The sequence below is a fragment of the Podarcis erhardii genome, assembly GCF_964252035.2.
Source record: "Podarcis erhardii genome assembly, chromosome: 8".
NCBI lineage: Eukaryota > Metazoa > Chordata > Lepidosauria > Squamata > Lacertidae > Podarcis > Podarcis erhardii.
This window is the reverse complement of record NC_138499.1, coordinates 49,922,255-49,945,506: the sequence shown is the minus strand read 5'-3', so window position 1 is coordinate 49,945,506 and position 23,252 is coordinate 49,922,255. Positions and strand designations below refer to the sequence as shown.

The 23,252-nt window shown below is 42.3% G+C and overlaps 1 protein-coding gene and 1 long non-coding RNA gene across 10 annotated transcripts in view; one reads left to right on the top strand and one right to left on the bottom strand.

The window, feature by feature from the left end:
* Positions 1-23,252, bottom strand: part of MTCL1 (microtubule crosslinking factor 1) — a 99,816-nt gene that overhangs the window by 59,630 nt on the left and 16,934 nt on the right. For all 9 annotated transcript variants that reach the window (XM_081873797.1, XM_081873790.1, XM_081873791.1 and 6 more), the window contains exon 3: positions 18,231-18,389. In XM_081873797.1, coding sequence (XP_081729923.1) covers positions 18,231-18,389 — 159 coding nt within the window. The remainder of the gene's footprint in view (positions 1-18,230; positions 18,390-23,252) is intronic.
* Positions 1,567-4,348, top strand: LOC309348553. The gene is made up of 2 exons (XR_014159473.1): positions 1,567-1,833; positions 4,110-4,348. It is a non-coding gene; the product is annotated as an uncharacterized lncRNA (long non-coding RNA).

Here is a 23,252-nt window from a genome sequence, read left to right as displayed (position 1 = left end):
GGCTGACTGACCGAACCCAAAGGGTGCTCATCAATGGTTCCTCTTCATCCTGGAGAAGAGTGACTAGTGGGGTGCCGCAGGGTTCTGTCTTGGGCCCGGTCTCATTCAACATCTTTATCAACGACTTGGATGATAGACTCAAGGGCATCCTGATCAAATTTGCAGATGACACCAAACTGGGAGGGGGGGCTAACACCCCAGAGGACAGGATCACACTTCAAAACGACCTTGACAGATTAGAGAACTGGGCCAAAACAAACAAGATGAAAAATGAGAGGCACAAATACAAGATGGGTGACACCTGGCTTGAGAGCAGTACATGTGAATAGGATCTAGGAGTCTTAGTTGACCACAAACTTGACATGAGCCAACAGTGTGATGCGGCAGCTAAAAAAGCCAATGCAATTCTGGGCTGCATCAATAGGAGTATAGCATCTAGATCATGGGAAGTAATAGTGCCACTGTATTCTGCTCTGGTCAGACCTCATCTGGAGTACTGTGTCCAGTTCTGGGCACCACAGTTCAAGAAGGACACTGACAAACTGGAACGTGTCCAGAGGAGGGCAACCAAAATGGTCAAAGGCCTGGAAACGATGCCTTATGAGGAACGGCTAAGGGAGCTGGGCATGTTTAGCCTGGAGAAGAGGAGGTTAAGGGGAGATATGATAGCCATGTTCAAATATATAAAAGGATGTCACATAGAGGAGGGAGGAAGGTTGTTTTCTGCTGCTCCAGAGAAGCGGACATGGAGCAATGGATCCAAACTACAAGAAAGAAGATTCCACCTAAACATTAGGAAGAACTTCCTGACAGTAAGAGCTGTTCGACAGTGGAATTTGCTGCCAAGGAGTGTGGTGGAGTCTCCTTCTTTGGAGGTCTTTAAGCAGAGGCTTGACAACCATATGTCAGTAGTGTTCTGATGGTGTTTCCTGCTTGGCAGGGGATTGGACTCGATGGCCCTTGTGGTCTCTTCCAACTCTATGATTCTATGATTCTATGATTCTATACTCCAGGTGTGGTCTGACTATGGCAGAATAGAGCAGGACTTTGACTTCCCTTGATTGGGACACTATACTTCTGTTGCTGCAGTCTAGAATAGCATTGAGGGTTTTTGCTGCTGCATCACCCTGTTGACTCATATTAAGCTTGCGGTCTACTAATACCCCTGGATCCTTTTCACATGCACTACTGGCAAATCAGTGTCCTCCATCTTATATTGATGCTGGACTGCCCAGTAACAGAGAGAATATTTCACCATGGCCAAAATTGTTACTCTAATTGTTTGATCAGAGAAATCAACATTTGTTTATATCTGTGAAAGTAACAATTTGAGGGCTGAGCCTTCCCCATTCCTAGAATGTGTTGCCAGTGTCGAATACTAGAAGAAGTTTGGCTCCCACTCAACAAGTATCCTTGTGAGCTGCTCTTTGTGTTTTTCCACTTGAGTGAATGACTGATATTTTATTGAATGGAAGGTCCATCTAGTTCAGCATTCTGTGAATGTGAATTCCCCATGCATGCCCATAATGCATTGCTGCAGGTGTTACTTTCTGCAGTTATGACTGGGTTGTATTCAATTAGTGTGCCTTCACTGACAGAAGACTCTGATTCACCAGAGCCTTCTATCAATCCAATGGAACAGGACTCCATGGTGATTTTCCCTTCCAGAATATCCCACACATTCCCTCCTTAGTGGAGGGACCTTTAAGAACAAAGTAGGAAGAGTGGAGCTGAAGGGGGAACACTAAAGAGCATCTCGGTACCTGTTCTGCTTATGGATGGCTGCAGCAGTAGAAGAATATCAGATGGATTCAATTCAATACAGAACTAGAGGTAGTAGTTATTTCAGATGAAAAAATGTGGGGCAGATTAGACTTTGTGCTAAATGGGCATTTCATGAAGATGATCTGAGGAAAGTGACTACTTCTAAAAAATCAGAAATTAAAAGCAACACTAACCGCCTAAGGAAGCACAGGCTTGAGTTAAAGAACATAAAATAATCTATATGCAAATTATCTAATGTTAAAGACTTTGTTGGAGGATTATATTGATTTATTGATAATTATAATGAAACAAAAATTGGACAAATGGTGCAAATTAGAGATATCCTGGATGGGTAAAAGTTGCTGCAGTAAAAGTAAGCCACTTGCCTAAATGTATATTTCTTTTTTTTAAATAACTAGCAATGAAACTACTGAAGAAGCTTAATGCAATTCACTCTCTGATAAATAGTTTCAAATGGAATAAACCTCCAAGCTAAAAATAAGTATAACACAACAAAATGATAAGAAAGGGGAACTATCTTTTCCAAACATGACAAAATATTATCATGCAGCAACTCTAACTGCACTAGGTCATTGCTCTAGAGATAATAATCTCTGTTGGGACTTGGCAGTTCAATCCTATTAAGAGAATGGATTCTAGAAGATAAGGAAGATAGAATCTAGTGATAAAGCCTATTTTTGTTTGTGGCAATGTAGTGCAGGTCTAGGATTTTTCTAGACATTGCACCATCACAGTTATATAGCCTCTGTTCCTTGGTCCATTTCACACAATAATGCCAAATAAAATGAGATTGTCAATGGAATGAGCAGGATTGTGTCTTCTGGTTCTACCTAAAAGCTTCTGATTGCTGAGCTCCAGAGCTGTAGCCAGGCCCCCAAACTCTTATCTACATGCTAAGATTAGGGTTGATGCTGAGACTAGGGCTACAGGCACACAGCACTGTATTCCATTTTCATGTTTCCCTGTTAATTTTAGCATTGCATTGATCTGAAAGCCATTCCCTGAATGACAGTGCGATACCATGCAGTGAAACTATAATGGAACAGAGTACAATGGTACCTCGGGTTACGAACTTAATTCGTTCTGGAGGTCTGTTCTTAACCTGAAACCGTTCTTAACCTGAGGCGTGCTTTCGCTAATGGGGCCTCCCGCTGCTGCTGGCTCGTGATTTCCGTTCTCATCCTGGGGCAAAGTTTGTAACCCGAGGTATTACTTCTGGGTTAGTGTTGTATGTAACCCGAAGCATTTGTAATCCGAGGTGTTTGTAACCTGAGGTATCACTGTACGGGTTTAGCACTCATTTCCACATTTGCAAATGGATTGGGGGGGGGGATTTGCTCATGGAAATGTGCACTAAAGTTGCACGACATTCCACTCTAGTTCCATAAGTGGCTTTTAAGCCATGTGAAAGCACAAATATAATGTGGAATTTAGTTGTGGGTAAGTTGTGACTTTAAAAAGTAGTATAGGGGAAATTCTAGGCCCTGGTGCTTTTATTCCTGATGCTTTTTTTTAATTTATGCCATGTGTTCACAGATTACGTCATACCATGCCTCAACAGGACATTTTCTTGACACTTTTGTTTTCAGTGAAATAGGATTCTTTTTCAAAGTTCCCTAGCATACTTGTATTCAGTTTGGCAGGACATAATTTCTGCAGGCTTGTTCTAACCATCATCTCTCTGTCTTCTATTCAGTAACATTTTCTACTTCAAGCCTACATCCTGTTGTTTAACTGGCTGCATTCTCACACATCAAAATACAAGTGGTGGCAGTGTGTGGATTTATAAAAGCAATGTCTAAAAATTGTCGCAGTTTTTCACAGATATCTTGTTTAGAAGAGCAAAAATGGGGAAATTAAAAAATGAAACTATTACAAGAAAAATATGTGCCAGTTAATAAACAGGGTGCCATGCTGGTTCTAAGACTAAAAAACCCCTGAATATTTGAGCGTAGAGTCAGTGCAGATAATATGTTGGCTCCATCCTTACTGTCCACACAGCTGGATGTATGATTGGAGGGTTGTTGGTTTTTTATGAGGACTTGTGGGGAGTGTTGCTCACCTCATCAGTATTCATTTTAAAGCATTTTTCTTTTTATGAAGCCAAAAAGCAAATATAGAATTTGAAGCAAACATGCCATAAAGCATACCTCCCCACCTTATAACAGGTTAATAAATATTAATATAGTTCTACCTGCCTTTAACGTATTGCCATCTAAACAAGACCAGAATGTCCATACAGCAATACAGTAATTAATATAATACAATACAATATAAAATGAAAACAACAACTAGTAAAAAAAAAAGTCTTTTGTGTGTGTCAGGGAGAATTTGGAGGAGCAAGTGATAGAAGAGGTGGAGCAGGGATGCTGTGGAGCCCTTCAACCGCCCAGAGACAGAGGAAACGGAAGAGAGGACAGAGATTAGCCAGGAGGAGGAAGGGCTCAGGGATGCGTGGGAATCGAAGGAAGCCACTCCCCAAATCTGACTCAACGGGTTCGGACGCGTAATCCTGAACGGTACCTGTTTCTTGTACATGTGTAATAAAGACTGTAAATACCGAGCTGACTGTGCTGGGGTGTTAATGCGAAGGGGAGACACCACCTTTACAGTGTGGCATCACGATACCCATATTTGCTGATTCACCAGTGAACACTTGTCTTTCAGTCTTGTTTCATTTGTGTATATGATAAAAGGCCGCCAAATGGCACAGAAAGTGTTTGGTTTCACAGATGCTTTTCAATACTTTAGCATCATGAGTTTTGAGCCAAGGATTTGTGAAGCTTGGCAACACTTATAGAAAAGAGAGAGCCAATTTTCTCAACTATCAATCATTACATCTGCAATATAATTGTTGTGATGTCTTCATATTGTAAAGTTCTAGGATTTTGTGTCTGATTGTGCAACACAAGTCAACATTTTTACACAGAGGCACTTGACAGAATAACCCAAAATAAGATAAGCTCACATTTTGAGGAACTCATCTGTAATCTTAATAGAATTTTATGTATATATATTAAAAAAAGAATACTGCAGTTCTGTAAATGTCTTATTCTGTGAAGCTCATGCTGAGGTAACTGAGTACCGGATTGTAGCCTAAATCATTGAAAGAATGTGTCAGTTTCCCCTTTTTATAATTACAGTATGCTAAAAAAAGGAAATTGTGTGTGACAGAGAACTGCAATATTGTGTGTTAATTGAATTCATGGATTTTGTATCTCAAACTCAATTTCATTTGCCTAAAGCAGAAAACAGTGTCTTAAGAATATGCTTCCTGAGGAGAAAGCAATTATTGAGGAATAGGTTCCCTTATCACATTCTTAATGTGCGTGCTAAAAGCAGAGAGAAAAATAACAGTTTCGACATACAATTTCATGTATGTACTGTCATACATAGAAAACAGGGATCACACTATATTTATTATGTGTATACATAATGACCACTGAAATAGTGCTTCTATTGACCCATCAGTTTTATCATGTCTGCAACAAGACGTCTCCTGTATGAGATCAGTAACAGAAAATGGATCCTGCTCATTTTTAAAAAATGTCAAAAGGATGGCACATTGCCCACATACACAAATCTGCAAATGTAGGCCTGCTTGTAGGCTGACAAAAAGCTACAGTTGTTCTCTGTAGGAGAGACCATTTCCTTTCCACCCCACATAGAATGCCATGGTAGTTTGGAGTAAGGAACAAGTGGTTCAAGCAGTGCTTCCTTTCTGCAAGAACCAAAAGTACAGCATCCCAATCCCCACAGTAGTCAACCGGATGCCTCCATGACGCCCACAAACAGGACACAGAAACAGGCCTTTCCTGCTGTTGTTCCCCCAGCATTTGGCACTTGGAGGTATACAGTCTCTGAATCTGGAGGCTACACACAGCCATCATAGCGGCCACTGAATTTTAATTCAATTTTTAATTCAAAAAATTTAGACATGTCGGCAGTAAGATTGAACGCATTATCGACAAGAAAAGGAAGGCCTTTCAGATCTGGCAAAGAGATAGAAACTGTGCCACTAAGAAAAAAAACCTATGTCAATGCTAAGGCTGAGGTTCAAAGAAGAATCAGAGAACTAAAGAACACCTTGTGGATAAAAAAAAAGTTCAAGATGTCCAGCACTTAGCCAATACTCATTATGCACTTCTTTAAAGCCACAAAGACCTTCTATGGGCCAGTAAACTATGGTATAGTTTCTTCTAAAAAATAAAGAAACTACTGTATTGCATTGCGCTGGAAAGAACATTACCAGCATCTTCTTAACCGCAGCTTCCTCATAGCTGCTGTCACAAATCCCACAAAAATAAATTAGAGATAAGCTTGCAGTATCTCCAAATCTAGGAGAGTTGTGTACAGCTATTAACCAAACGAAAGAAAACAAGGCCAGCAGACCTGATGGGTTACCTGCCAAAGTCTTCAAAGAGGGCGGAATTGAACTTACAAGCTCATTAAAAAAAAATTGAGAGAGAGAGGAGATCCCAGCAGACTTCAAGGATGCCAAAATCATAAAAATTTTTTTTTAAAAAAGGTGACAGAACGGACTGTGGAAATTATCAAGAGATTTCTTTATTAGCTGAGGCTGACAAAATTCTTGCAAGGATCTTAGCAAACCGTCTCCTAACTATATCCAAGGATATCCTTCCTGAATCCCAAAATGGTTTTTGACCTTCTAGGGTGATAGTGCATATGATTTTCACTGCTTGACAGCTCCCTAGCCAGACACTTCAGCTCACCAGTGATTGGCTGGTGAGCCCTGCAAGTGAGTCTTCTGGCTGTTGGTGAGGTAAGAGGAGACAGATGTGCACCAAAGGCTGAAGAAGGGAGGCCAGTCCAGCCATGGCCATGCTGGAGCCACAACTGCAGCTCCCAACAAATCTGATGAGAATGAGCATTAACACAAGGACATTTTAATGACAGTTCTGAGCAGGCCCCACTCAAAGGAATGGAGTCTGTAGATGTCTTTTTTAGGTTATTTCCCATAGTTTTGTAAAGTGAAAAATAAGCCATAAGGTTACAAACTTTCCCATGATGACACTTTTCATGTCATTAACTTTGGAATGCTGCCAAGGAAGCCATGGAACTTTTATTTTAGTGAGCCTATTGCAGGTTAAGTGCTTTAAGGGGTGACATGGGACAGGCAGGCTGAGCCTATAAACAATGATGAATGTGTGAGGCTCTGCTTGAGTACAGCTTTATGTACACTAATTTGTAAATAGAAATCACATTTCTCCTACGCAACACCAAGATTAGAAAAAAACATTTCCTCTCGAAGCCACAAATGGTTGGTAACCCAGCTGCCTTATTATACTTCCTCCTTTTTGTAATATGTCTTTCTTCATAATTTTTTAATACTTCAAATACATTTACCTATTTACCTGGGCTGGTTTTTGGTAGATACTTTTACTTTATCCAGAAAAGCTAACCACAATATTTTTAAATTAATAATTTTTTCAGTATTTTCATATTTTAATTTGACTTCCTCAGAAAAGCACTTCAAAGCCACTCTTGTCAACCAATGTCATTATGATGTCAGGTAACTGACAGCTGGGTGACCCTATCCACCTGTCAAACGTGGCTCTTGGAAGCCTGTGAAGAGGAAGATATTTGTTTGCCAGTCTGAAAAGGGTCCTCAGCCCTGATGGTAAAGTTGTAAAAGTGTTATAACTGGCAGTGTTCAAAGCATTTTCTCTGGGAAAGCTACATGAAACCAAAGCTGGAATTGCTTTTTGACATGTGCATATAACATACAGTGGTACCTCGGGTTACATACGCTTCAGGTTACATATGCTTCAGGTTACAGACTCCGCTAACCCAGAAATAGTGCTTCAAGTTAAGAACTTTGCTTAAGGATAAGAACGGAAATCATGCTCCGCCGGCGCAGCGGCAGCAGGAGGCCCCATTAGCTAAAGTGGTGCTTCAGGTTAAGAACAGTTTCAGGTTAAGAACAGACCTCCGGAACGAAATAAGTACTTAACCCGAGGTACCACTGTATAGAAAAATTACCATGTGACCTGCATGGAATTACCCTCAAAGGGAGTGAACAACTCCATGAATCCTTCGTATACCACAAAAAAAACTGGTTCTAACTTCATTAGAAGACACTTTCCCCACCTGGTCCACCTCCAGATGTTTTGGACCACAACTGCCATCATCCCTGACCACTGGCAATGCTGACTGAGGCTGATGGAATTTTTAGTCCAAAGCATCTCCAAGGTTCTTGTTGAGGAAGGCTGAATTAAAGTAATATCGAGGAGTCTATATTTAAAACATATCCCTACTTTTTCAGGAGGAGGAAGACAACTTTTTAAGATGATTTTTCTTTTTGGCTGAGCAAAACAAACCACGGTATATCTGAATATAAGAAGCTGCCTTATAATAAGTCAGACCATTTTTCTATCAAGCTTAGTATCAAGCACAGATTGGCAGTATCTCGCTAGTGTTTCATACAGGAATCTTCCCCAGCCCTACCTGAGGATTCCAGGGATTGGACAGGGCCTTTTGCACACAAAGTGAAGCATGTGCTCTACCTCAGATCTAAAGCCTTAACCTGCTCTCCTTTCCAATGGCCTCAAAGCTGTAGTTTAGCAACAAAACACCCCTGAAATGCAGCTGGTGAAGTTCATAACTGAGTGGAGATTTAAATCTGGATCATGTCCAAATCTAACATGGTAGCCCAGGCTCCCTCAAACTCGGCCCTCCAGATGTTTTTGGACTACAATTTCCATCATGCCTGACCACTGGTCCTGCTAGCTAGGAATCATGGGCGTTGTAGGCCAAAAACATCTGGAGGGCCGAGATTGAGGAAGCCTGAGGTAGCCAATAGAAGGCATGCTGATCCACAATATAATCCAGGGAAACACTGGTTATCACATTTTGTTTGGAACTGGTATGCCAGCCCCCCTCCCCCATTTATAAATGCCCACATGTCTCAGCTGTTCTACTGAGGCTTTCCTGACCTCCGCTTCGTCTGTGTTGCAAGTGATTATCTACCTCTCTTCACCTTTGTCTAAAGCAAAGGCTTTTCAACAGCAGCAACTGCCTCACTTCTGTGCTATGTAAAACGCCCAACACTAAACAGTAAGTAGCAGGCAGAACTTCATGAAGTTTAGGAATATAAAAAAACACCATACTGGATAACTAGTCCACACCTCATATTTTTCAGATGAGGATGTCTGTATATTACAATATGCACAATGAGATAATGTTTGTCTGTAGGCAAACTCCCTCCTAAACTTGAGCGCTTAGATACTGACTTTAAAGTCTGAGTCATAAGGGCTTAGATCACTTCCAAAACATTTGCAATGTGGAAATTACAACCCAATGGAAGCAGGGAGGAAAAGTAGAGCTGCTATTATTTTGAGAAATTGCCTTACTTTTTCAATTCTGGCTTGCTTTTTGAACACCATGTGCTTAGTTTAGGGTTGCCATATGTGGAATTTCCAGGACATACCCAGAATACTGTGATCGAAAGCAGTATCTGGGTGGAAATAAGCAGAATCCGGACGTATGGCAAGCCATGTCGGCGGTGCCATTTTTGCTGATTTTTGTAAATTTGCAGTTTCCAGGGATACTTCCTGGAACCTCCAGTAAGTCCACATATTGCTAAGAGGTCTTTGCTCTTATCAGCCATGACATACAGACCCAAGTGTATTTCCTATGTAAGGGTTTACAGATAAGTTATGGCAGTCATGCACAAGCGACTATTTTCTCAGAAGATTGGAAGTAAACAAAAATCATCCTTCTTCGTTTCCTGAATAAGGACAAGATAATGTTATTAGAACTGTTATTAGCAGTGTGACAAAGAGTCACAAGAAAACTCTTCACATCTTCAAGACATAAGACATGGACAGGAAATGGAGAACACGGTCAAGCCACATTCAGAACTACAGGCTTCTCATTGCAGAAGTACTCCTGAGACTGCAGACATGGAGTTACAGCTAAAGTAGAAAAATGTTTGAGGAAAGGAGGAGAGAGAAAATAACAGCCTTGCTAGATTTTTCTGCTTTCAAGCAGTTGCCTGTGATGTTCTCATCCCCCTCTGCAGATTAGAACTTTTGTGGGTTCCTTTATGCTTGGCTGACATCTGTTAATGTCCTCTCAGCCACCCCTCTCAATCGTGTCCCTTGCTTGCTCATCTACCATGCAAATCCTTTGTACTAAAGGCTACCTTACAGACATGCACCAAAGTTACAACCAGTAGAAAAAGCATCTGGTTCCTTCATTTAAAAGGGAAATGAAAATGAATGGAAGTGACAATAACAAATGGTACAAATGCAGTTCTAACAAGTGAACAATGAAGCAATTAATGAAAATGAATGGAGTAACAAAATGACTTTTTTATGCACACATCTAATTGAATTAAGCTTCGTGTTTATCATTCATTATGTGATATTGACACATAATTTACATTTCATTAAAATAAAAGGAAATCTATCGGGCTTACACTGTTTAGAACCACAGACGTTATGCCTTTAAACTCTTAGCATTTCTAGCAAGATACATGAATGGTTTTCCAAGACTGACTTACATGTTTCACATGTGATGCAAAAAGGAGAATGCCATTCCTTTAAGTGACAACTGAATCAAATTTCTCCACCATCCCTACTCTTTCTATTGGTGGAAAGGACGGATATTCAGGGCAGGCTCTTACTGGAAAAGTGGGGGGGGCCAGCCAATGTCCACTGATTTACTGTAGCCCTGCTCCCAATATCACCTCCCACAACGTTCTAGAGAGTCCCATAATGGAACAGCTTTTCAGGATGCTGCAGGATGACAGAGGGTTTAGTGAAGATTGGCTCCAACCTTTCCTCATGTGGAAGCATTCTATGAGTGGAGCTCCACTCATGGGAACTCTAGATTTGTACCAGAACAAATATCAATATAGGTGCTAAAAGAATGACTTTGCATTTGCTTTCAACCATCTGGTATGGAAAACCCCCTAAGAAGTTTGATATGAGCACCTTTATCCATTCCATTATAAAGTATTCATTTCTTTATAAATCTGGCATCCACTCCATGTGGGAGTAGAAAATGCTTAAGAGACTCCGGCAGCTAAGAATGCCAAGTATTTGTTGCCAACTGTGTCTACCCCCCCCCCCAAATAAAGGGCTCCAGCAGACACACTTTTATGTTTATAAAAACATATACTCTCCCCCTCAAGTTATTCTTTCAGTAACAGAAAAGAAGGTAATAGCTGGTACATACTTTTAAGGCTTTGTGCTGACCTACTGCTTTTCATTCAAGTAACAAGAAGAGGGAAACAATATTCTGGTGCATTTGAAAAATAGCCAAGAAAGCAGAATCAGGCTTATACAGTTGATAAAAACATTTTTAAAATTATTGGAGAGGTAGCAGTTCTCACCATCTTTGAATCAAATCAAAATCATTTTCCCATGAAAAATCTTTTCCAGATGCTTCAAGGATGCAACTGTATAGAAATGTGAAATAAAAGCAATCACCCCCTCACTTGCTAAAGTTCACTAACTGTGAGAACAAGCCTTTAACAAAAAATGCTCTGCTAAAAACATTGTAAAGCAGATTCCTGAACTGTTGCCTCTGGGTCCTCTGTCCCCCCTACACAACCCTTTGGATCTTCAATTTGAAATGTCCGTGTGGTTTTCAGGTTCCTGGGGCTGGTTTCAGCTAATTAGTCCTAATATCAGAAGCCCATGTAAGGGCGTCTGCTAGAGCAATGAGACTTCCTCATTCTCCCCCCACTGCCCCTCAAATTGGCTTAGGGGAGGTTCAGGAGAACCCTAGAACAACATGCATGGTGGGGAAGGGGGATCGTTTAATCTGGGAAGCTGTAGCAAAGCAACATAAAAATGTGATATATACTTCAACACTCAGAAATAATTTTCAAAGACATATTATGAAAAATATTAAAACTAAGTTTGTGTCGCAAGATAAGAGTCATGTCATATAGAAGACAGGGCTGCTGTATTTGTTTAGAATGACAGCTTACAAAAGCAACAAGTGGCGGTACCATGTTGCACACAGGCAACATCCATCTTCATTAAACTGATTAGTAAAGAGGTTTGTTCTATGGGAACAACACTCCTTCTGTCTGCAGCACTGCTGTTCTAAAAGGAAAAACCTCACACAGGGCTTTGGGCTGCAGCTGGAAAGAGGTGCAGACAAGAGTTTCTACTGTAGCCTCTGCTTCCTTAAGACTGATCACACCTCTTTCTTTTGGTTAATATGACCGGGAAAAAAGTCAACAAAGTTCCATGGTGGAAAGTTATTTAACGTGTGTGTGCATTAATGGTGAGATGAAGTGCAGAGTGGTGAGCTGCTCAATTGAGATTAAACTTCACTGCTTGTGTTCATCATATTTCACTTCTAAATTGATAATACATAAAAGCATTTACAACAGTTTCTAACCACATAGATTTTTATGCCGCTCTCCTGCTGACCCTTACACTTTCATATCCCCTCCCCCATAAAAGTGGGATCATCAGCTGCTCAATACGGCTGTTGCACATAAAATAAATCCTCCTTTCTTACTAGTTACACAATCTCATTCATTTCTTGCTAAACTGTTTTATAACATTCATGTCAAATCATTCTGCAGCTGCTACCCAATTCCTAATCCTCCCCATGCTTTGTCTCTCTCAACAGGGCTACCCTTTCCAAAGCAGCTTGAACTCTGCCATTGCACTGTTTGCCTTTTTCTCTTTGCTTGCTCAAAGTTTCCAGGCCAGACAAAGAATACACCAACACACACCCTAGGCAGCTGCAAAAAAAATATAGCAGCTTTACTGAGGAAACAGAAACAAGCTCCAGATATTTTCAGTGCTTTTGTGGAATGCTGAGTAGGAATAGCCACTTTTCACTGGCCATCAGTATTTGAAGAATGGATTATTGCCAACAATATTCTGTCTCCAACATTATCAGGTTTAACTTGCAACTGCTAGATCCAAATCCAGAATCCCTGAGCATAGATGAGGAGCTAAACTATACAATGGATATATCATTCTGCCCCGACACTGAGGTCCAGCGCCGAGGGCCTTCTGGCGGTTCCCTCGCTGTGAGAAGCCAAGTTACAGGGAACCAGGCAGAGGGCCTTCTTGGTAGTGGCACCTGCCCTGTGAAACGCCCTCCCACCAAATGTCAAAAAGAAAAACAACTACCAGACTTTTAGAAGACATCTGAAGGCAGCCCTGTTTAGGGAAGCTTTTAATGTTTGATGGACTATTGTATTTTAATATTTTGTTGGAAGCTACCCAGAGTGACTGGGGAAACCCAGCCAGATGGGCGGGGTATAATATATTATATTATATTATATTATATTATATTATATTATATTATATTATATTATATTATATTATATTATATTATATTATAATTATTATCCCATTCCTGACCACTGGCCATGCTGGTTGATGGACCCTCTGGAGCAGGTTTTGGGAGCACACAGGGAGAGGAGAGGAGAGGAGAGGAGAGGAGAGGAGAGGAGAGGAGAGGAGAGGAGAGGAGAGGAGAGGAGAGGCCTGTTATAAGAGCACAATGCGGCTCATGTAGTATATATTGCACAATATTTTTTTTAGAAAAACGAACGAACTGCAAAATGTTGAGTAATTCTGATCACCAAATTCTCATCAGCAACCAGTTACTTGACATCCTGCTTGCCAATTTGTGATCTCATAAACCTTCTGGTCACAGAATAGAATGCGTTCATCTGTTGGTGAGCTCCTGATGTGCCAACAATATTCAACCATGCAGGCAGCAAATGAGAAATAGCCAGAAGCATGTGTAAAAATGCACCAAGAGGAGAGCTGTTTGAAACAAAGTTCAGAGATGGAATTCAGAGAAGCTTGTGTGCAGAGCACACCCAAAAAGAGGCCCCAAGAAGAGCTAGAGAGCCTGGAAATAGAGAAGACCTCAGATCACCTTGTAGTGTTAGTGGAATAAACCTTGGAAGGGCCCTTCTTTCTTCCCTTACTACACAGTCAACTAATTCCACTGCATACTGAAAAGGAATTGTTGAATCCTGTGCAAGGTTTCTTGATATCTTTTAGCAGGATGCACATTGAAGGGTCCAAATCTACACTGGCACAAATGAAAGAAGGGGTAGTTCAGAACAAAACAAATAAAACAAAAACCAACAAGTGTAAATATCTCCAAATCACTTGGTAAAACTGCAGGAGAGGGAGGGGGGATAACTGTGGTGTGCTATTTGTTGTTACACTGTATTTTCTTTTCCTTCCTTTGTAAAATTATGAAAATCAAATCAAAATTTTTTGGGGGGGGAGTAAACAACTCACCTCCCTTTTCAGAAGGCAAAAGGACAACCCTTCTTGTTGACACAACCCTACCTATCACAGAATTGCTGTAGGCATGCATTTTTTTCTTTATTTAATAAACTCTGTATGCTGTTTAATCATAAAAACTTCTAAACTGTTTTCATCAAAAATGTACATTATTGATTTTCATTACAATACTGATGTGTATCAGTGACTAAAGACATAGTAACTTTGAGAGGAATGAATCACCTTTTTATTATAAAAGAAGTATTTGGGCAAATCTATCAAGAGCACCTCTGCATATACTATATACAGCAAAAGTTGAAGGGTTTCTTAATTATTATTATAAAAACATTACTGAATAGTCCTTGAAAGGAATCTTTCTCTGATCCCTCTAAGGCTACGCAATATTAGCTTTTATCCCTGCATGCCTAACATGGTTATTTCACAGCTCTGCATCTCTGAAATAATCCTGGAGGGAAATAGCATCTTTCAATTACAGTGAGTTCCTGATTATCCGGAAACAGTTTATCTGATTTTCAGATTATCTGTGCCCGAAGGTCAGGAACTGGCTGCAAAAATGAGGGTGAAAAGCCCAGCCTCTCTAAAACCTGAGAGAAGTAGGTTGGCTAATGCCAAGTGATGGTTCAGGACTACCTTCTTTTGCTGCTCTCCCCTTACAACTGTGGATATGTTGGGCACTGGGTTAACTAGGCCATTCTTGTATGCAGTCACACATTCTACATTATATGTTCTGCAGAACATGTGACTTTGAAAGAAAGAACAAATTTAGTCAAAGTTTTATAATCCCTCTCTCACTAATTCCAACAACAACCCAATGGTGGGAAGAAGTACAGGGTTACATACGCTTCAGGTTACAGACTCCGCTAACCCAGAAATAGTACCTCGGGTTAAGAAATTTGCTTCAGGATGAGAACAGAAATCGTGCTCCGGCGGCGCAGGAGGCCCCATTAGCTAAAGTGGTGCTTCAGGTTAAGAACAGTTTCAGGTTAAGAACGGACCTCTGGAACGAATTAAGTACTTAACTGTACAGTCATTTTTCTTATCCACAAGTTTGTGGCCACTTTCTGCTCCAGCACGTGACAATGAATTGCTAATTACTATAGAACAAGAATGAGGGCTGGAAATGCCACTTAAATAGACTCTGCACAATAGGTTCACAATGTTAATTCTGTTCCTGATACCATATGTCAGGCACGTCCAACTCCCAAGAGACTGCGATCTACTCCCAGTATAAAATATCCTGGCAGTGGTCTACCCATTGTCATTGGAGGGAGGAGGAGCGTGCGTGGGGTGGGTGGGTGGACTGGCCAGAGTTGCTGAGCTTTTTGGGGGGCAGGATGGCCCAGAGTTCTTTGGCTTTTATTTGTTAAACTTTATTTAATCCCACAATTGACAAGGGTCCCGCGATCTACTAGGATCAGCCGGGGATCTACTAGTAGATCACAATCTACTGGTTGGACATGCCTGCCGTATGTAATTAAAAGTGATTTTTATTATGAAAATATTCTGTAAGCCAGTTAGAGAACCTCTCAGGACCATACAGTGGTATATAAGAATTCTCAAGAAACATATGATACAAATTCCTTGTTTACTGTATCTAAACCTAGCGGCTCTACAGCTCACTGCACATCACTCCCCACAGAGACCTCTCCATGTCAATAAGTCATTGTGCTGTCGGAAACCGACAGATTGTGCTTGAACAGTTTTCTGGATCCAACTCCAAGACTACCATCTGGAAACTAAGCAGAAGTACAGCCAGTCATGTCACAATGAACATATTGCATTAAGAAAGCTTCACTGTTTTCCAGTTTAACCATGGACATAATTCAACTTACTATTTTTTTTTTTAACATTTAAAGCCCCAAACAGTCCAGAGTAAATGTATTTGGAATACTGATTTCTTCCCATACAAACCAGCCCAGCAGCTGAGCTAATTATGGGAAGCCTGTCCCTACTTTTCACCGCCTTCAGAGGATAAGTAGTGATCTATCAGGGCTACCTCAGCAGTTGGACTCCAACTGTGAAACTCCCTTGGTACATGTGCCCAACACGTACATTATTATTTTATTAGATGCCAGATGAAGGCTCTCATCTTCACCTGAGCTTTCTCTTGATTGTATTAGTTACTAGGTAATAATGTAAATGTGATTGCTTATCTGTTATTGTTCTGCACAGTCAAGCTTTTATAGTTTCATCCATCTATATGCCTAGTTTTCATTTGCTCCTTATTGTTTTTATTGTTGCATTTTTTGTGCTTGATATTTTTACCTTTTGTGAACAACCTTCAGTGTCACAGCAGGCACAAATGTGCCATGGCAATATAACAACTAAAATAAAGTATGAATAACACTGGTTTCTGTACTGTGTCACTCACCTTCTTTGACAAATGCCTTTGGAAATCAAACATGTAAGTTCTATATTCTCCATTCCCTGGTTTTATATAAGTGCTTCATTTTACAGACTCACATATGTTGCTTTTTACGTAAAAAAATATTTTACATTTTATTACTAAGTGAATACAACAATTCTTCTTGTTTTGGTCATATTTTCTTTCCTGTCATATAAGCTGCCCAAAGTGTGGTTAATAATACATATATTGCTATGGAACAGTAGGCAAACAGTTGACAAAGACATAGAATCATAGAACTGTAGAGTTGGAAGAGACCACAAGGGTCATCAGCCCCCTGCAATGCAGGAATCTTTTGCCCAATGTGGGACTTGAACCCATGAGCCTGAGATTAAGAGTCTCATGCTCTGCCAACTGAGCTATCAATATGGATTTCATCTGAACCTGTCCTTTATTAAGATCTTCATCAGATGCCTTGTTAAGAATATCCCCACCTTTGAATGTGACATAGGAGGTGACAGGATACAGGGCCTTTTCAGTTGTGGTGCCTGAATTATTAAGGACCTCCCTCTGTCCATAATCATTTTTAATGAATATCAGCTGAGTTCATGGCTGTTTATGGAAATTTTTAAGTGTATTTTTACTGGTGTTATAAATATTTGTTCTGCTGTTCTTATGTCTTTTAAAAAGCTTTATTGTGTTGACTGTTTTTAACTGCTGACTCTCCTGTTGTTGGTTTGTTTATTCGGCTTATTATATAGATTTTAATTATGTTGTACACTCCCTGGAAGTTAAAGTTTAGAGGCAGGAATTTTTTTTCAAATAAACTAACTAAGCATATTCAGGTCTATTGATCAAGAGCTTCAGCAAAACCCACCTTTTCTTATAAGCATAATGCACAAAGAAATTAAGTATGTTTTGCCCAATTTATAAAATAGAAAACAGCAACATGCTACTTCTCATAAGTATTGTTTGAAATATTAAAATAAATAAGTCACGGCTAGTTTTTGAGTGTGTCTAAATGTCCCATGCCAATCTGGTTTTAAAATAACCCAAGACTGTATTTGCCAAAACAATCTGTGCTGGCACAAGAAGAAGGATGCTACACCATACAAGACTATGTAATGACAAGAAACTGTGCTTGGATTTCATTTTCTTTCATCCAGTCATGCAATCATCCCTTTGTACAATTTAATGTAATTATAATAGCTATTTAGATACCAAATAAAAGAACAAGTACTCTATGGCTGGATGTACAATGTAAATAATTCTCTAATACAAACTCTTACTTGTATATAAAGCCAGTTCTCTATTGCTTGGCAGCATCCCCCACCCCAGATTTCAATGAGGTATTAAACAGAAGCTTAGTCGCACATGTCTCAATTAACATCTCTGATTTAAATCCTCCAGATGTATTCAGTCCTCCCACAGGAACATTAAATATGACGAATAACTTTCAAATGTGAGAAAAGCAAGCATTATAGAAACAAATTCCTACATAGTAAGAACAACCCATTCACACAACGCACTAACGGCACCAATAATATGCTTGGTGGTTGGGAGAAATAAGATCTCACATGAAGTCAAGAAGCATGTAGCCCTCTGGTGAACAAGAGGATCTCTGAGTCAGAAACAATGGATTTCTAAAATATAGATGCTATTGGACAAAGCAAAAAACCAAGTTGGGAGATGCTGTCACTCACAGGTATAAAGTGACAGGTATTTTGTTGACTGGAATTATATTATTAGTGAGTTTTATTTCAAATGTATTTCAGATTTCTTTTACTAGCAAGCCTCTCATTGGTTATCTGTCATCAGTTGCTACTTACCTCTTTCAATCTATCCAGCTCATTTTGCAGTGCCTGTTTCGATATTTCCATCTCAATGATTTGTTGACGAAGGATTTCATTTTCATCCTCTGCTTTAACTCGTTTCTCTTCCACATTCTCCAGTTCATGGTGCAGCCTAACGGATACATCTTTGGCTACCTAGTCAAAAAAGAGTATACAAACATATCTTGTAGTAGCAACAGCAGTAGCAGTTTTAAAAACATTTTCCATTAACAAAATTGAAAATATAAATGCATAATAACGTAAGGTGTAAAACCTTTCCTGATAGCAGAAATGGATGGATATATATATGATCAATGGAGGGGCATTTAAACCTCCCAGGACATTCTGCAGCTTACTTTAAATTGCCCATACAGATAGCACATCATCAAGAACTTCAGTGCTATCACTTGTAAAGTGAATTGGCACAATAGATTTTTAACAAGCTAGATGTGTTAATTGGTTTACCAATACCAGGATGTCTGTGTTATTAACATAAACTGGGTTTTTGTGAAAGGCCACTTGCTAATAATGTAATTATCACTGCCTGCACTTTTCTGCATTTCATTACCTTCTGACTCTCACCATTAACAATCCCCCTCACTGCCTCCTGAAGTTGTAGATTATACTCAACAAAATCAGATGCCATAAAAAAGTTAGTCTTTAAGGTACCACAAAAATCTTTATTATTTTTGCTGCAAGGGACTAACCGCTCTGGAAATAATCAACCAGTATCATTAACTAGGGGACGCGGGTGGCGCTGTGGTCTAAACCACTGAGCCTAGGGTTTGCCGATCGGAAGGTTGGCGGTTCAAATCCCTGTGACGGGGGTCAGCTCCCATTGTTTGGTCCCAGCTCCTGCCAACCTAGCAGTTCGAAAGCACGTCAAAGTGCAAGTAGATAAATAGGTACCGCTCCAGCGGAAAGGTAAACAGCGTTTCCGTGCACTGCTCTGATTCACCAGAAGCAGCTTAGTCATGCTGTCAACATGACCCAGAAAAACAGTCTGCGGACAAACGCCGGCTCCCTCGGCCAGTAAAGCGAGATAAGCACCGCAACCCCAGAGTTGTTCGTGACTGGACTTAACTGTCAGGGGTCCTTTACCTTTTTTTATCATTAACTAAGTCTATGATAAGGGACGCGGGTGGCGCTGTGGGTTAAACCACAGAGCCTAGGACCTGCTGATCGTAAGGTCGGCAGTTTGAATCCCCGTGGCGGAGTGAGCTCCCGTTGTTCGGTCCCAGCTCCTGTCAACCTAGCAGTTCGAAAGCACCCCAAAGTGCGAGTAGATAAATAGGGACCACTCTCCAGCGGGAAGGTAAACGGCGTTTCCGTGTGCTGCGCTGGTGCTGGTTCAGCAGCTGCGGCTTAGTCACGCTGGCCACGTGACCCGGAAGCTGTCTTCGGACAAGCACGGCTCCCAGCCTTTTGAGCGAGATGAGCGTGCAACCCTAGAGTCGGTCACGACTGGCCCTGATGGGCAGGGGTACCTTTACCTTTTTAAGTACATGATATAATACTAGCATACAATTTTAGGGTATTATAGTATTAAATAACAAATCATTTTATTAATTAGATTAAGCATACCTAAAACTCTATCTCCCCCCCCCCTTTTCAAACAAGCACAGCACAGATATGTATATAAATATCTTTTTTACAGATCAAGTGCACATACTGAAGAGAGAAAGTCTTCTGAAAATCAAGTTGCACACATAATTAGCACAATTCAGAGCATTAGGGAATTTTCAGTTTAGGCAGTGGGAAACATGGCTCAGTTTGGATGCATCTATTGTGTATACATTTTAAATCAGTCCCCTACTTCAGAATGAGGTGAGTGAAGCCTATTTGATTGCTCCTTAACAGCCAAGGCTCCTTTCAGGTGAAAAGTTAGTATTTCATTGGGAGGGTTTTTTAGCCTACACCTCCTCATAAAATGCTAGGTTTCCAAATGCAGGGAATATTCAAAGCATATAATTTAGAGTTGGGAGGAATATAGAGTTGAATGTCATCTAGTCTGTTATGTACTGAGTCGAATAGGATCCAAACTGCAGCAGTCTGATTGGTCCTAGAACAATAGGATCCAAAAGGCAGCAGTCTGATTGGTCCTAGAACAATAGGATTCAGAATGCAGCAGTCTGATTGGTCCTAGAACAATGCAGCAGTATGGTTGGTTGGCAGGAACCACCCAATCATGCTCCAGATTGAAGTGAATCCACAACCTGATTGGTTTACAGTACAATTCCGGAATTAGCCAATCATGTGCAGCCCATTGTGTAAATAATGTATATAAGGCAGATACTTTGAGGGGACTTTCATTCATTCCTCCTCACCACTATGAGCTGAATAAAGAGCAGGAAATCACTTTGCGACTCCGAGTATATTTCACTGGCGACGAAGGTGGGATCCCGCTGAGCTGACTGCCACACACAGCACCGCAGCACCGCCACCTGCCGCACCGCTGCCTCGCACCGTGTATCCAGGCTTCAGCTCCGGGACACAAGGAACTCAGAATGGCAACTGACAGCAACTTCTCGCCGTTCAACCCAGCATCTGGAGACTGGGAAGCGTACGCCTCCCGTTTCACCTTCCTCCTAGAAGCCAAAGGGGTCACCGATGATGAAGACGCCAAGAAGAGGGCAATATTCTTCAGCGTCTGCGGAGAGGAGACATTTGAAATCGCCTGGGCTCTCCTTGCGCCTGAAGACGTTGCTACTGTTCCATACAAAACAATAATGGAACAGCTGAAGGGGCACTTTTCGCCACAGCCCTCAGTGGTGGCTCGTCGAAATGCCTTCTACGCAAAGCGGCAAGCCCCTGGGGAAACCATAACTGGGTTTGTGACCTCTCTCCGCCAAGCCGCCCGGTTCTGCAACTTCTCAGAGCTGGAGAACATGCTTCGTGATTTTCTCGTCGGTGGCCTGAGGGATGAGAAGCTGCAACGACGCCTCTACGCTAAGAAGAACCTAACGTTCCAGGTCGCTCTGGAGGAGGCCCTGGCAACGGAAGCTGCCGAGAGGTCGACACAAGAGGCACGGCCGAGCCAGCCGTCCCAACCGAGGGTCCACCACGAAGACCTCACCGACGACTCAGGATCTGACAGGGAGGAGGTGCACCGAGTACAGCAGCGCACTCAAGCAGCCCACATACCACAGCTGCCTCGACGAGAAGGAGGGAACTGCGCAAGCTGTGGAGAAAGTCATGAGAGGAGGACCTGCCGTTTCCGCAATGCAGAGTGCAGACAGTGCAGAAAATCGGGACACATCGCCCGGGTGTGTCGGGCTCGGCCCACCCGACACCAGGCATCAGACGACCAATCCAAGAACCCCAGGTCCCGGGGCCCAACGCACCAAGGCAACTCGACAGAGCTCACGGACTTCCAGGTATACCAGTTGCCCCACCCCAACATAGAGAAAATTTATGTAGAGGTACAGATAGAGGGGGCCCCATGCCGCATGGAGCTTGACACGGGTTCAACTCTATCCATAATCTCGGCAAGGACCTTAAGGAAACTGTGTCCTACTGGGGGTCCCAAACTCAGGCCGGCCCCATTCACCCTCCGGGACTTCCAGAAACGTAAGGTCCCCACAATGGGGGTGGGGACCTTCAGGGTGCAATACCGAGGGCGGACGCGGCAACTGGACTTGCTTGTGGTCAAGGGCCCCTACATTAGCTTACTGGGATTGGCATGGTTTGGACCACTGGGGCTAGCTGTCACCGGGGTGAACCACACTAGCTTACAAGTGGACGTGGACGCCATATGCAAGGAATTTCCGGGGGTTTTCGATGGGAAATTGGGACAGTATACGGGCCCCCCCATTGCTCTACAGCTTGACCCCGCAGTACGACCAGTCAGGCTCAAGGCCCGCCGGGTCCCGTTCGCTCTGAAACCCCGTATAGACGAGGAATTGGACCGGCTCGTGGAGCAAGGAGTGCTGGAACCGGTACCTAATGCCCCCTGGGAAACCCCAATCGTCACACCTGTCAAGCCTAATGGCTCAGTCCGCATCTGCGCAGACTACAAATGTACCATAAACAAGGCCCTCACGGCCCATGCATACCCAGTGCCAGTGGTCAGCCATGTCCTTGCCACCCTGGCTGGGTCGAAAATTTTTGGCAAGCTGGACTTGGCCCAAGCATATCAACAGCTGCCAGTAGATGAGGCAACAGCAGAGGCACAGACGATTGTGACGCACAGAGGAGCATTCAGGGTAAAGCGGCTGCAATTCGGTGTCAGCGTGGCACCAGGCATATTCCAGAATCTAATGGACTCTCTCCTTAAAGGGATTCCTGGCGTCACCCCCTTCTTCGATGATGTGTTGATTGCCGGGCCCACACCAGAGGAGTTTGAGGACCGCCTCCGCACCGTTCTGCACCGTTTCCAGACAGCGGGTCTCAAGGTAAAGCGGGAAAAATGTCTACTAGGAGTGCCCCAGGTGGACTTTCTGGGATTCATGGTGGACGCAGAAGGGGTCCACCCGACTGGGGACAAGGTACGGGCCATTTGTGATGCCCCAGCGCCCAGGAACAAGACTGAACTTCAGGCCTTCTTGGGACTATTGAACTTTTACCATTCCTTCCTTCCCCACAAGGCGGCGGTAGCGGAGCCCCTACACAGACTCCTGGACAAGCGGGCCCCTTGGGTGTGGGGCCATCGCCAGGAGGCCGCATTCCAGGCAGTCAAGGACTTGCTTGTCTCAAACTCGGTCTTGGCACACTTCGACGAGAGGCTGCCGGTGGTGCTAGCATGCGACGCCTCACCCTATGGCATTGGCGCTGTCCTGGGACACCAACTCCCAGATGGAAGAGAGGTACCGGTGGCATACTTTTCCCAGACACTCAACGCAACCGAGCGGAACTACTCACAAATCGACAAGGAGGGCCTGGCAATCGTGAAGGGAGTAAAAAAATTCCATGATTTCTTGTATGGGCGGCCCTTCACCGTGGTGACTGACCACAAACCGTTGCTTGGCTTGTTTGCCCCCGAAAAGCAGACCCCCCAAGTGCTGTCTCCTCGTGTCCTCA